This window comes from Callionymus lyra, chromosome 11 (genome assembly GCF_982586985.1).
Source record: "Callionymus lyra chromosome 11, fCalLyr1.hap1.1, whole genome shotgun sequence".
Taxonomy (NCBI): domain Eukaryota; kingdom Metazoa; phylum Chordata; class Actinopteri; order Syngnathiformes; family Callionymidae; genus Callionymus; species Callionymus lyra.
This window is the reverse complement of record NC_141828.1, coordinates 19,587,881-19,603,571: the sequence shown is the minus strand read 5'-3', so window position 1 is coordinate 19,603,571 and position 15,691 is coordinate 19,587,881. Positions and strand designations below refer to the sequence as shown.

Here is a 15,691-nt window from a genome sequence, read left to right as displayed (position 1 = left end):
TTTTACATCTAATGTATCGACAATCAAGTTAAAAGACACAAGTTAGGATATATAAATTCCTTTCTTTATCTTTTTATGGTTGTGAAATGCCTATAAACTATATTTCAAAAATAACCACGCCGACCCAATATTGTTTCTCTAAACGTTTTCTAGTGATCCTAAAAGTGTTGGTTATTTTAATGCCGGTTCAGCAAGAGTTGTCTGGGGTCAACATGCAGCAGCTGATGGGTTATTATGAGGATGGCGACTTGCAAATACTTTTCAATCTCTTCAATGAATGAATGAATGCATCGATGAGAGTGACCGTTTACCTTCTGTCAAGTCGCCCTTGGACAAGGACGAAACTCATTGAAAATAATCACAAAATTCGAAAGTAGAACTCCTATATTTTAACAACCCATCTTGATTGACTGCTCAGGCCTCGATGTACATCATTTCAGCTGATCCGATAAGTGTTAGAAGAGAACAAACCGTTACAGTCGTTCATAATACTAGAGTTGTTATCAAACCATGGACCAGAGCTACAAAGGCACAATACAATCACACATATAGGTCTCTTATTGAGTCCACTGCACCTACTTTATGATTATCAGTTATTGATAATAATAATGGTTGAAAACGTGGACATATTCTTTAAAGACAACACGACCATAGCTTGGGCCATTTTTAATTAAAGTTAAATTAAACCATTTATTGCAGCTCTTTGCATAGACTTTTTTTTTCTTATTTTAATTTTCTCTCCGAGTCATTTTAAGGGCAACTAATGTGTTGATTTAATTGTGTCTTAAATATATCCTTGACTCTATTGTACTCATCAGGATGTGTCCTTTTGTACAAAACTCTCTTTTCATTGAAATATTTACTTAAGAAAATTATCTTAAGCCCCGCCCAGTGAAAACACTACATTTTTCTGGAGCTAAAATATTGTTCATCATAACCACAACCACTCTACTGTGATTGGTCAAGCATTGATGTTCGTCACCACAAGTCTCCAACTTCAAGGGACTTTTCACTGTCGGAACCTCTAGTTCGCCGAGAATTCAGACGGGCAAGAACTTTATAAAGTACTAACTTCAAAACATGGTCATGATGAGAGACTTACTGCATCTTGGAGAGGAAGACTTCAACATTTGAAACATGTGAGTGAGTCAGGAAAGTTGGGTTTTCACATGAGTTGCCTTTTAAAATAATGAATGTATTTGGAAATTGAGTTTAGTTGTCCTTTGATAATTTATGATTTATACTGATTGAGTTAAATCATGAACTCAGTTGGCAATTTTTGCACAATTAACATTTTTTCATAAATTAACTCTTCGTAAAAAAAATTGAAAAGCCAAGCATGGAAGACATCAAACATGTTGCAAAATGCATCTGAAATATTTTTATTTTACATTATTTATTTATTTTCATAAAAGTAGTCTCATAAGTTAAGTGTCAATTAAACATATTTTGATATCTTCAGACATGTCAGCAGAAAACTAAAATGAGCTATGTTTTCCCCATTCACAAGACCTTCTTATAGACAGATGACCTTTCCAGGAATTGTTCATCCACTCGGAAGTTTTATGGAAAGTTATGCATCAACGTGACACAAGAAAGAAATGCACTTTCACATTCCTGGCCAGCCTCCAACCTGCAGCTCCAACAGAAAGCTACGACAGGTTATGACACAGAGAGATAAAAGTAAAACAGTAAAATAAGAGTTTTAAAAAATCAACAAGAAATGGAACTGAAGAGCAGCTTTGAAAAGTTTAAAGTGTGATACAGATAAAAGCGAGTTTGTCTCTTCATTCGTTAGCTTAATGGATCGAACATGTATAAAATGTGATGAATGAGTGTCCTTATTTTTCTAAATCCTCTGTGAGAAGGCCTTCTTTATACAATTAGTGTTGGACTTATAAATGTGGTGAGTGGGAAGTACTGTAAGTAAGGATACTTTTAGTAAAAGGGTCTAAGAACACTAAAACATTTCTACCCTGTTGCTTCATGTATCCTCAAATAAGAGGAGTTATGAAAAGAAAAGTAGAAACATTACTGTCCAATAAAAAGGGAAGTTGTTCTGGCAGCATCCCGAGATGAGTAATAGTGTAGCCTCAGAAGACTGACTATGAATATATATTGAAGAAAATGTTATTTTATCACTGTCAGATGCTGATAAAGCATTTTTAAAATACTCAATAAAGAACAAACACGCTTTGTAACGGCAAGAGCAGGTTAAGAGTTATCAAACTATCCACAATTCACTCACTCAATTCTTCTCACCATCGTGTCAACTCAGGGTTGGGATTATTTTCATAGTAATCCTTTTTTGAGTTAAAGACAAGTATGTTTGTTCATTTTAATGTAGCGACGAATTGCAGCCATGAATCAGGCTGATGGACTAGTAGCTTTTGCCAAAAACAAACTTAATGTATAGATTTCTTTCTTCTTTTTTTTCGGAAGAATTTCTCATGTTGAGGCTTCAATACAAGATGGACCTTACAGACGAGCAGTATGGAGGTATTTCAATGTGTCTTTTTGGATGAGCTCTGTAGGTGGAGCCCTCAGTTTACATGAAGTTTCATTCGATTTAATTTCTTTAATAGATTATAATGTAGAAAGAGAGCCTTAGTCTAGTGGCCCCTCGAAACAAGGACATTTTTTCATGAAGCTTCGTTAACATGTCACTACCAAAAACTAAGTACCGTATTTTCTGCAATTTAAGGCGCACTTAAAAGCCTTTAAATTTTCTCAAAAAACGACAGTGCGCCTTATAATCCGGAGCGCCTTACATATGAACATAACCTGGTGGGTGACTTATTTACAAACACTTTCATGACTCTGCGCCGTCTGAGCCGACACACCGTGGGCGGGATTACGTCATTGCATCATCACGGGGTGGGATTTAAAATGCAAGTCACATCATAGCGGACGTCTATGGAGTGATATTACTGCCACCGGTTTGAGCGAGTGTGTCTTGGTTGTTGTACAGTCAAATTCACTCAGCTGCACGCTCAACCAGTCATACACGTGCGTTCAACATGTCATACACACGCGGTCTAGCGGTCATACACAACACCAGCTGTCATGCTCATGACACCAGTCTCGCGCGCTGCTGCTTGAAGCCTTTTAAACATCATTTCAAAATCGTTACCATGGGAGTGAACGGAGTTGTCAGAACACTTAATAAAGTTTGACTTTATCTGACTGTTTTGTGACATTCCCTTTAGCACAGCTTTATCTAGTGGATGCGGAACGCAACCCCAGTCAAACGTTTGACTGTATCTTTTATTCTATGCGCCTTATAATCCGGTGCGCCCTATTTGTGAAAACAGTTCTAAAATTGGCCATTCATTGATAGTGTGCCTTATAATCCGGTGCGCCTAATAGTGCGGAAAATACGGTATATGACTTTATCTGGGAGGAAGTACCGAAACTCATTTTCCGCAACTGATGTTTTCAAGTCACTAGCCATAGATTATGACCATCTATGAGTGCAGATTCTTCTTCATACTCACTAACTCATGAGAAAAACCCCAAAGAGAATTGATCTTCTTAACATGAATTCATTCATAAATATCCAACGTATTCCAGCTGAGACGAAAGAGATCCGACTCCAGGAGAAAATCCTCATCCCGTCCACTTCACACTTGGTTGAAAAACAAGTTCCAGTTGGTGGAGCCAACGGGAAGAAGCAGATGCATCATCCTGCCTCACAAATCAAAAACTATCTCCTCCCTGGCTGCACTGTGTCCACAAATGTAATGAACAATAAGAAACACTGCCAAATGTTTGTAGTTTCTTCCTTCATTGACAGATTTAGAACATTTCAACATTTATTTTCTAACTTATATTGCATATATTGGGTTAATTTGCACTATTAAGAGTATGGTAGGATTTCAGAAGGGCACTTGAAGGCGGCACAGACACCCTTCAGTGTGCAGTCTGCGAAGCATGTGCCGCTCTGATTACAGCGAACCATCTTTCAAAAGAAAATTCATGCACGCCTGCACATTGATTTATTGCCAAGTGAGCAACACGTGTGTCTGAAATAATTGTGAGCTTTCAAAACAAGAAGCGGTCAGAATCAATGCGAGTTCTGTTGTTGGCCTTTGTGTCTCTCTGTATGTCTTTGCTATCCCTCACATTTCTGTAGATCTCCAGGACCTGTGTGCAATAAAAACATGATTCATGACAGAAATTGTCAACTTCACAATCGAACAATGGATATTTTCGATAGCACCATTCAGACAGCAGTCTACAGACCTTGAGACGTAGGTTATTATGGCTTGACCGTGGTATAGAAATGTCAGGGAGACGGTGTGTACAATCTAGAACCGTGGTTCACAACACAAAAGTTCTTGGAGCCTTTTACGGATTAATTTATATTCATATGACAGATATATATTTTTATTAAAATGTAATAGCATGTGTTAATGTGTTTTTCGATTGTTTTATTTATTTTTTCATCACAATTAACCTGCAAAAATGTACAACTTGTGTCCGTGTTTGTGTTGCAATTAAACTTCCAGCTGCTAGAGGGCAGCGATCATTACATCCTTCGCATCCTTAATCAAACAAAAAAACAGAGTCAAACAATCAAAAGGAGTTAAAATTCAGTATCAACTAAGATTGTTGAGCAAATTATACAAGTGTGTTGCAATGTATTGTATCGGATTGTGAGTTGAACATATCATATTAAATCATGAGCTGAATATTTTGTACTAAAATTATGTTGTGAGGAGATTGCATCGTATTGAATCATATCGTAAGATGAATATGTTGTATCGTAACTTATAGTGAGCTGAATATATCCTATTGAATTGTATCGTGATTTGGACATATTTTATTGAGTCATATCGTGAGCTGAATATATCGTATTTATCGTATCATGAGTTGAATATATCGTATAAAATCGTATCAGGAACTGAATATATCGTATGAAATCGTATCACAAACTGAATATATCGTATGAAGTTGTAGCACGAGCTTAGTATATTGTATCAAATCATATTGTGAGCTGAATATTTTGTAGCAAAATCGTATGGTGAGTTGAATATATCGTAATTAATCGTTTTGTGAGCTAAATATTTTGTAGCAAAATCGTATCGTGAGTTGAATATATCGTAATTAATCGTTTTGTGGGCTGAATATTATGTAGCAGAATCGTATCCTGATCCGAAAATACTAAATTGAATTGTATCATAAGTATAATATATTGACAAGTCATACTGTGAACTGAATATTTTGTAGTAAAATCGTATCATGAGCTGATTATATCGTATCATATCATTAGATAAGTGTATCACTACAGCCCTAGTCTAAAAACACGGCAACAACGACCAGAAATAAGATTTCCACTTGATATACTTCATTCTTTTTAATTAAAAGAGTGATTTAGCAATGAGTAAGAATATAAATGAACCATCTAAAATGCCCAAACTATAAAATAAACAAAGAAAATTGAAAAATGAGGTAAAATAAGTCTAAACTTTTGTCTGTCAATTGGTTTATTTATCTTGACACCAAGGCACAAGGAGTTCTATAATTATCGTCTAAAAATGGTTGATTGATGCTTCATATTTCATCATGAATCAGTTTACGACTCTTTAGCTATTTTAATTCTGTTTCGGCCATTTTTTTTTTGGTGATTGAGTTTGACAACCTGGTCTATTTATTACGACAACCTCGGGCGGTGAAAGTGTGAAGTGTATTGGGCCCTGACATGGTTTCTTATTGTCTCAGCGCCGACGACGGAGATTCATGTTAATGTCAGGTGTCACTGATTGTTTGGATCTCGCCGGGATCCCAGAAAAACACATTTTAATAAAGAGGACCGTGGTGTCGCCTTGTGTGCGTCTCACCTCTCAAATATGTCACAACATCCTCTTGGAACAAGAAAGGAATGACTTGGTGCAACTGAAACCACAGCATGATATTTAAAAAATGCTTTATGAGTATTAAAATCATAATAATTTACCTGCCAGTGAACTTTAAACAAGTTATAACGCTATTTTACTGTCTATAAAGCTACCCTGCCTTCATTTTCTTCGTCGCCTATCTTAATATCCTTCCCGTACTTTACATTATTAACCCAACATAAAGTTTTTACTTTGTACTTGGAGCATCCACCGCCTTCCCTTCACCTACCCATCCCCCTCATTTTAATCCGACTACTGCTGCAACAACGGAATAGTGACAAAAATAAACATCCTGTATCCAATTAGGGAAACCAAACAGGAGAATCTAGAAATGGATCAACACTATGGAAATCCTATAAGGTGAGTTTTCTACAACTGCAGAATGAGGACATTTTCATAAGGAAAATCAAAGTGTGTCTTAAACACAAAAGTGAAACAAAAACAAAAGAAACAAAACGAGTAACTCAATGGCAGTATAGGTTGTAAATGGAAAAAGATGTGTATACATCATTAAAAGAAGTGCTGACTATTTGATACGGGTGATAGAACACTTGAAATAAAAAAACGAAAACTATTTGAAGGCCATTTCTGCCAACGTTGCTCACAGCATTCCACCTCTTGAAGAAGAAATATTGTATAAGACAAGCTGATACCTTGTTTTGTGAGGGACGGTTCGGAGCAAAGAACAAAGAAGACAAAACATCTTGCATGCCAGAAGGTTTGCTTGAAAAACCTGGTCGGCTTTTTTGAAGTTTTTTTTTCTTATTCTGGAAAGGAAAAATGCATCATGAAGCAAAGAAACTTGAAAGAAAATCCTGTTTTGCTCACAGCATCGCTGCTGTTCTTTGTATATCCCAGTTTTAAATCATTTCCTTCTCTTATAAATAAAGGACTATGCGCTCGATGCTTGAACTGACCAATGTGGGAAAAGCTATTGATTTCATCAAAGAGAACGTTCAACCTGAAACGCCGTTGAAGGCTTAACTCTTTCAAGTGTGTGTTTCCTGATTTGCAAGTTTGGAAAGACAAAGCGGTGCAAGAACCACAGGTTAACAACATAACTAAATGTTGCTTAAACCATGGCAAGACAAAATAAATGTCCTTAATAACATTTGGAAAAGCATTTAGCTGATAAATAATCGTATTCCAATGTTTTACTTCAAACTTCTTGTATAATTCAAGGCAGATCTGGGGACTGCTTTTTTCTCCTCCATATTGACCAGATTTATTTGAGACAGCGGTAAACACCATTAATGAAAAGGGAAAGGGACACCAGCCCATCATTCAGCCTAAGTATTAAATTCCCATGGAGGATTGATCACCAACACAACCGCCAACACAAACACACAGATGACTTTTAAGTGCTTTACTGTGTGCGTCAGAGACAGACAGTTCAGCACCCAGTCTGTGTGATCAAACTCCAGAACGTTCGTCGCTGGATTTACCATAAAAATGTGGCGAAATGTCTTCCTTTTATATTAACTTTAATATTGCTTAAACATGATGTTGTCTCTGGGTCAACGTGAACGACCTCCTTGGCTTCCGTAAATACATATGCAGTGGTGGAGGTCGTTCCCCTGACCCAGAGACAACACAAAGGATACCACGGATTATTTGTTTTCAGGCAACCGGGTCACCTTGACCCAGAAATAACACGAGCGTTAAGGTGTCTTTTTCATCTCCTCTGTACGACTTTCTTTCTGTTCAATTACATTTTAATGAATGCATGAATAAATAAAAACATTTAAAAACAAAAAATAAATCAGGTTTGTTTCCTCTAGTAGTTTAACAGATACAACTAAATGATTGAAGAGGTTTGTAAATCTGATGCTGCTCAAAAACAATAAACTTTCAAGACAAGAGGCTTTAAAATTGTTGTAAAAAAGCAGCATTCTTCACTGATTGAATATATTTAATACTTTATGTTTCATTGCTAATGCTTCTGCATTTCCTCCTGGTTTTAAAAAACCTTTTAGTAACCAGATTTCACTGTCTAATAGAAAGCACTCTTCATTCTTAACCAGTTGATAATGAACCTTCATTGGACTGCGTCTTATATTCAAAGTTTTCCCGAAAGCAATTTGCTAATTGTCACAGTACAAATCAGTGTATTTCACTAAAACGAGTCAGATTTGTTTCACGGTGGCGTTAAGCAATTAAGATAATCGCCGGCAAATCTATTTTTCGCATCAGCATAAGATTGTAAAAGGCAATCTGTGAAATTAGATTAAGCCATATTCTAATCATACTTTCCTCTCGATGTTTCAGTAAAACAAGGAGGTAATGTATGTGCTATGGTAGAGCTGGTCCCTGAGCAGCAGGGATCTTCATGTATCTCCATTACGACCTGCTTGGAGGTGCATTTTCAACTGATTACACGCTTGTCTTGAGTCAATGATGTTTAAAAGCAGCCGTCTGATAGATTCATGTGCCCATTAACGGAGAGAGTGAAGTAAAAAACCCTTTAATTTCCTATAAATTCTCCCTATTAAAAGGCTTTTGGTTGTACGATTAAGGGGTTTTCATTAGCAGGAGGCTAAATTAACTATTTAGTAAATGTCCTTTGGTCGTTTGCATCTGAAGCCGTTTTAGTTACGGGAGAGAATCTTGGTGGAAAAAAATCACACAGATATAGAGTTGAACACGTCACACACCCTATAGATACACCAACTGTGAAACTGTGAGGCTTCTTGACGAACAGATGCTAAATAATTGCACGAAAAGCCAACGATAGCAAGTGTGATCGCGCCCGTATGTGCGACTCACGAAAGCGCAGGAGCAACGTGAGAGAAATAGATTCTGTGGCTGGGAAAAAAAAGTCATTATTTCGCAGATCGTTTATATAAAGACGAGCCTGTTAATGATTTTTTTTTTAAATCAAATTGTATCCTTTTCGGGGGAATATTCAAAGTAATGAGATGATGCAAGTGTGCTGTCAGAAGTCGACACACACCCATGATAAGGCGTCAAAAGTGATTATCCAGCGACGGCTCATCCATCTTTTTTGGAAGATGTATATTTGATCTACTTATATTCACATCATCTATTCAACTCCATCGTCAACTTCCACGTGAGAAGCAGTTTATTTAGCTGCCGGTTTGTTTCCATTGATTTCAATGATCCACATTAGCTCAGGTGACAGATGCTGCTGGTCCGTGTGACTCTGAACTGCTGGTTTTCGCTTACTTGGAGTCACTTTATCTCAATGAGGGACCAGCGGGGGGGACTGGACGGATGGAGCGTGAGATCGGCAAGCAAACGAATGCAGTGTCACAGTCTTGAAGGGCAACTAATGTGTTTATTTAAGTGTTTCTTAAATTGATCTTGGACCTCCATTATATCATCAGTATGTGTCTGTTTTAACAAAACTTAATAAATGTATTTAAGCCCCATCCACTGAAAACGCTTCAATTTTCTTAAATTAAATCTTGTTTACTCCAACCTCTGCTGTGATTGGCCAATCATCAAGGTTTGTCACTGCGTGTCGTCAATCCCGGAGGTCTCCACCTCCAAGGGACTCTTGTATAAACAAAGCGGGGCGTATCTACAGCTGGCTGGAGGAGGAGTGAAGTCATTATTAAATCATAATGGACTCCGCTCTCGTAACCTCTTGTTCGCTAAGATTTTAGACAGGGGAGAACTTTATAAACTAAGAACTTTAAAACATGGCTATGATGAGGGACTTATTGCATATTGGAGAGGAAGACTTCAACATTTGAAACATGTGAGTGAGTCAAGAAAGTTGGGTTTTCACATTAGTTGCCCTTTAAGAAAGAGCCAAATCAAAAGGCGGATCAGGAATATTGTCGGGATGATGCCTAGATGACTCCTCAGGCATGTCCACCTGGGAGGAAGCCCAGGGACACACTAGAGAGAGATGATGACTCTCTGTTGACCTGGGAACACTTCTGTACTCGAACACTTGGAGGAGGTTTCTGAGGTTATCAAACCAGACTAAAAGGTAAAAAAAAGAAAGAAATTTTACCTCAGGAAATGCACAACCATCAACAACCCATCGGAAAAATATGCCCACAAGAATTCACTAAATAAAAAAGAACAATTAATTATAAGAAAATGAAGAAGGATGGAAAGGAAGCAGAAGTTTTACCGAGTCCCAAATACTTTTTTCTGTTACAAGGTTATTAGAGGAACTAGCTGTTTGTTGGGTTTTTTTTCCTGATGAAAACCTTTTAAAACCAACAATGACACGTACTGAAAGTATCAACGCCACATATATTTTTTAGCTTAAGTGGCTACGAAGGTTGTTTTGAATTGTGCCTCTTGTTTGAAATGAATATTATCATCATCATGTTTTGTTTTTTTTATAGGTCTTTGATGCAACTCAACAAAGACGAGATTGTTATGAAAGGACTGGTCAAACTAGGGGCCATCTTAGGTTGTTTTTTTAATTAGTTAAAATACAAGGCAAATGTATTTTAAATCATATTTTCATTATGAAGGTAGAACATTTTTGTTACCATAGGGACGTTGATGTTGCATGGATCAAAAGATATTATTTGTGACATTAATGTTACTTTTCTGTTTAAAGTGTGGTGTCAGCAACAAAAAAAAAGAATAATGGGTTGTTTCTCATTACTCTATTCAAATTAGTCAATGTTGTTCTGTATCAGCGTCTCCATTTGCATGTTACAAAACTAATTCGAAGTGTTTCTTAATCAGCCAGAAGTTGAATAATGCATGACTGGGGAATCTTTCTTTCCATCTCAATTCCTCAAGTGTCACTGTAACACTTTTAATTGGTGGAACAAAAATGGACAAATGCTCGTATTCGGTCGAGAATAGGGAGCACCTATGTTTCTTTTTCGGGTTTTGGCATTAGCAAACTCAACCAGTGGGTCAGCAAAAAAATACCCCCTGAATATATTTAGTCATGTTTGCATCTCTGCTTTCCAAATTCACAAGAAAGCATCCAAGGTCACGCTGTTATAGAGTGATTTTACTTTTAAATAGTTATATTTGCATTTCAGACACACAAACCTGTGCGGAATTTTCTTTTTTTCGTGGGGAAAGAAAATGCATATTTCCCATCGTAGTGACGTTACTGTTGGACCATCCATAGATAAAATCTACTGAAATATTTATAGAAGAGTAATTTCTTTAATTAACATTAAAAGTATCCAGATTAAATTGACTTGTTTTAACTGGTGAAAATCTCAAAAAAATAACAAAGGGGGTTGAAATTCCCCAATCATTTCAGAGGATATTGACAAGCCAGAAGACCACAAAATACCAAACCAAAATCAACTACACCCCTCCACGATTTATTTATTTGGATGCAAAATTTAGTACTACAAAGCGTTATAGCTCTCAATAACATCCATTCTGTTTTACAGCATAATCCTGCCAATTGGCTGGAGTCGTGAGAGATTTCAAACGTAATATATGAAAAATATTTCAAAAAGAATCGCACATGTATGATTAAAGTGGATGATTTCTCTTGATGATTTACCAATAATCAAGAGAAAATAAACCAAAACGATGTATGTTATCAGTTTCATGATTTAAACATGAAGAACTCACTGAATAATAGATGGATTCAAAAGTTTGTGAAGTACTTAATACCAACTGGATTTTGAGTAGCCTGCTTTGGGTTGAAGGGTTAAGCAAAGGCAGCTCATGTGAGTATTCTGAATATTAAAAATGGAATAAGGTTAAAATACTTTTGGAAAAGGTGCTGCTGTTTCAGTCGAACTGAATTTGCAATGCTGGGATTCAACTTCAAAATAGAGCCTCATGTGAATCTTTTCATATGTCTTTATTTTTGTATTTCTCACAGGAGTTATCTCTTCAAGTACCTCATTAAATATTTAAGTTTATACTGATTTTTTTTCTTTGACAGCCTCTCCCTCTTAAGTCAAAAATAGACAGTTATCGAGAAACTGCGTGTGAGCTCTTTATTAAAACTCGGAGAAACAGCTTATGGTTTCCATGCCGTCAATAGCATGAGTCAAAAAAACCTTTTAACTTAAAAGCCAACAGCAACTTTTATTAGTCAGTATCTGTGATCATCCTAAATCCACTTTAAATCATTCAAAATGTGCTTTAATGAATCAAAGCATTTAGATGCATAACTGGAATGTTTTCTTACAACATTATTTATCAATCGCATCATCTGTGTGTACCATGTGACCAACAGACCTAAAAGAATACATGGATATGCATAAAAGCACTTTTTTTGTCTTTACAATGTCATAGCTATTGATGTAAGAACTTAGATGGTAGTTATAAAGGAAACATGTGTGTATATATATTCATTTAAATTAAACTCTATAATTTTTTCTTTGTGTCTTTATATTATTTGTCCAAATAAATTAAGATTTCACTACACATTCAGATCAACAACAAACACATTTTTCAATGATTGATTTTACACAAAATATGATTCTCATCCATTGTTTATAAGCAAAAGCCACAAAAATGAGTCTAAAACGTATTATTCTAATTATCTATTAAATCATTATCTTTCATTTGGGCTTTTTAGCTCATTTTCTGTCTCTGAAATGTTTATTACATTTTAATTGCACAGTCCACCGCTGTCTGGAGCTCACTAAAAATATGGTGCTAAATGGACAACAACATCTAAATGCCAACATCCTCGCCGAGAGTGCAGATAAATCTCAAATTAAGATAGCATTTTCATGAACTTCAGTGCAAAACTGGCTCGTCGGGGGGGATGAAGAAGAAGCCCCACCTTGATTTATGAAAGACACACCAAGCTCTAACACGACATGTTCAATCGATTTTTCAATGTGGAAAAGCATCATTTATAGGTGATATAATGGCTTTCAAATATATTAAACATTATTTGTTCATTTTTACGTTTTGACTTTGCATACATTTAAAATGGTTTTAAGTTTAGAACGCCATTAAACACATTTTTAAATAACAATTAATGCAAGATGGATCAACCTTTTTTTTGGGTCATATAGTTAAAAAGAGCAGTTGCAAATAAAACATTGTCGCAGATTTAATTCATAAATGTCACAGATAAAGGGCAGATATCAACTTCTTTCTATTTCTAATGAACTCTCGATCCCGAGCTCGTCGAGTCCAAACTTCTCCAGCAACATCTTCATGATTCACTTCACACTGCGTCAAAACCGTGTCCGTGCGTAAAAACGCACCGGAGCGCGCGTCCCGTTATCCGGTACTCACGCTGCTGTTCTGACCGGACCAGTGGACCATCGCCTGGTTGTGCGCGGTGTCCCCGCTCAGCGCGAACGTGGAACTCGTCAACTCGAATTCCACCTGATCCAAATACGGCGCGTCATCCGCGGACCAGGTCCCCGCGCTCCTCCGCGCGCGTCTCACTGCGGCGTCCACGTGGAACCACGCGTCGTCCTCCTCCTCGGTGGAGTTCTGGACCCCAGAAAGTTTATCATCCCGGCTTCCTCCGTCGACGCTCTCCTGGACTTTGGGTGAACTTTCATCCGATTCCTCCGGTAATCCGACATATTCACCCAGATCCTCCAAATCCCACAGAGAGATGTCCCTGGCTCGGTCCAGGGGCTCCTGGCAGGATGGCACGCACCTTATCTCCGCTTCCACGGCCACGATGGAAGTTAGGTTCACGAGACAAATCCACTCGGAAAGGAGGAGAAATACGCACTGCTTCCGACGCGTCTCCATTCTACTTCAGTCTGGTTAAAAAAGCATCTTCTTTTTTTTTGTTCGCCTCTATCTGCTGGTCATCACCTGGAGGAGAGGAGGCTGTGGCGAGGAGGAGGAGGAGGAGGAGGAGGTGGAGGAGGAGGAGGAGCAGGGCACGAGCGATCCCAACTCTGTACCAGAGGAGGAGCTGGAGCCAAATGAGGAGAGAGTGTGAGAGGGAAGGGCTCCATCCTCGCTTCAACCTGGGTGGGGAAAACGAGCGTGAATGTAATTAAGTTCAATTTATACTTCTCAGCAGACGTTCTCCAGGGGTGCTTCTTTTTTTTTTTCTTTTTGGCCAGTGTGCCAGCAACTTCATGAAAGAGTCGAAGCCATCATCATCATCCATTAGGTGCTAACGTATAAAACGGTCCTCGCTTTCTCACTGAGGCTTGTGATGATTTTTGGTGTGTTTCGAGGATTAATGAGGCTCTTTACTCGCTTTTTGTAATCAATTAGTTCCAACAGCGCTTTGATTTTTTTGTTCATTTCTTATTGTATTCTGTGACTATTCTGTTTAAAAAGCCGGCAAGTTGGTGAATGGTGGTTTGTTTATTCAATATATTTTGATGAACTAATGTCAAAACCCTTGTTTCCTGAATCGCTCCCATGTTTCAAATTTTAAAGTCTTCCTCTCCAAGAGGCAATAAGTCCCTGATCATGACCATGTTTTGAACTTATTACTTTATACTGAAATCTCAGCGAACCAAAGGTTACAAGAGCAGAGTCCATTATGACGTAATAATGGCTTCACTCCTCCTTCATCCAGCTGTAATCATGCCCTGCTTTGTTTAAACAACGAGTCCATCGGAGGTGGAGAATTCCTGGATTGATGATGTGCAGTGACAACCCTCGATGTTTGACCCATCACACCAGAGTGAGCCTGGTTACAGTTAACAAGGTTTCATCTTCAAAAAAAAAAAAAGTGTTTTCTTTAAAAAGAACATTTATTTTGCATATCAATTATCCTCTGTTTTTCAACACAATTCTATGGTAGCCCTGAAGGGTAAATGACAAAAATATCAGTTACAAAAACACTATTACAAATTAACAAACTGAAACTAAATAAAAGTGTAATTGTTATTATTTTGGGGTTGTGCATCATGGCAACAGTAGAATTAGCTTCTCATAAACACATTCCATCACCTTCACTCTAGTAGTATTATGTTGTGGAATTCTTATGTTATTTGTATGGAGTTTAAATAAATATATGTAATTTTGTTACGGAAACTCCTGCGCTGATCAAGGGATTTCCATGTTGGTTACTGGTGCTTTTATCTTGATGCTAAAAGGCTACAACTGAATTCAATGGTTTTTTATAAATAAATAAAATACATTCATAGACTCCCTTTCACTCGCAAATTAAAGTGAGATTTTTTGCCTTTTTTTACAGACCTCTCACCATCTTTAATTATATAGTTTTAAGTGCGATGATACTTAAAGAAACAATGTCTTTGTAACAGTCTTTGATGTCGTAAAAGGGTGGTAAACAATTTCCCAAAGGAGACCTCCTGAGGGATCAATAAAGTTCTACCTAACCTAACCTATTTAAAACTGTGGGTCAGGCAGAAACATTTTAAATTTGAAAGATATAAAATATCATGGACATATTTATATATATTTACAATGACACAGCAACATTAATCAAGACGTTGACTTACAGTTTTTAACCTTTTCACCACATTTAGACACATTTTCAGTTGCTCTTGAATCGGACCAGCTTTGCAGAAGGACCCAGGTGCGGAAACATGTTCTTACATTAAATTCATCTCGCCGACTTAATGTTCAACCTTTGCTTACACGGGTCATAATGCCAAGACTTGGCAGCGCTTCACTGAATAGAATCACATTGTACCGAGGTCAAGGACTCCCTCGTGGGTGGCTGTAGACAGAGTTTGTTTGTCGGTTTTCTTTTGCTGACTGTGATTCAATCAAATAATCAATCGTGCTTCATTCTATGTTTGCAATTAATATTTAATATAATTTTGATCACAGATGTCTGATAATAAGATCCCATTTTTGACACATTCTACTGTATCTTTATATGTATGTAGGGTTATTTCGATCCATCAAATGTATTTGCTGAAGCACTGAAAGGATTTAAAACCAAAATAAATCAA

At 37.2% G+C, this 15,691-nt stretch overlaps 1 protein-coding gene across 1 annotated transcript in view; it reads right to left on the bottom strand.

The window, feature by feature from the left end:
* Positions 1-14,255, bottom strand: part of LOC148069554 (VPS10 domain-containing receptor SorCS1-like) — an 85,297-nt gene extending 71,042 nt beyond the window's left edge. Inside the window, exon 1 of the mRNA XM_087802199.1 lies at positions 13,077-14,255. Coding sequence (XP_087658325.1) covers positions 13,077-13,550 — 474 coding nt within the window. The 5' untranslated portion in view covers positions 13,551-14,255. The remainder of the gene's footprint in view (positions 1-13,076) is intronic.
* Positions 14,256-15,691: the final 1,436 nt, after the last annotated feature.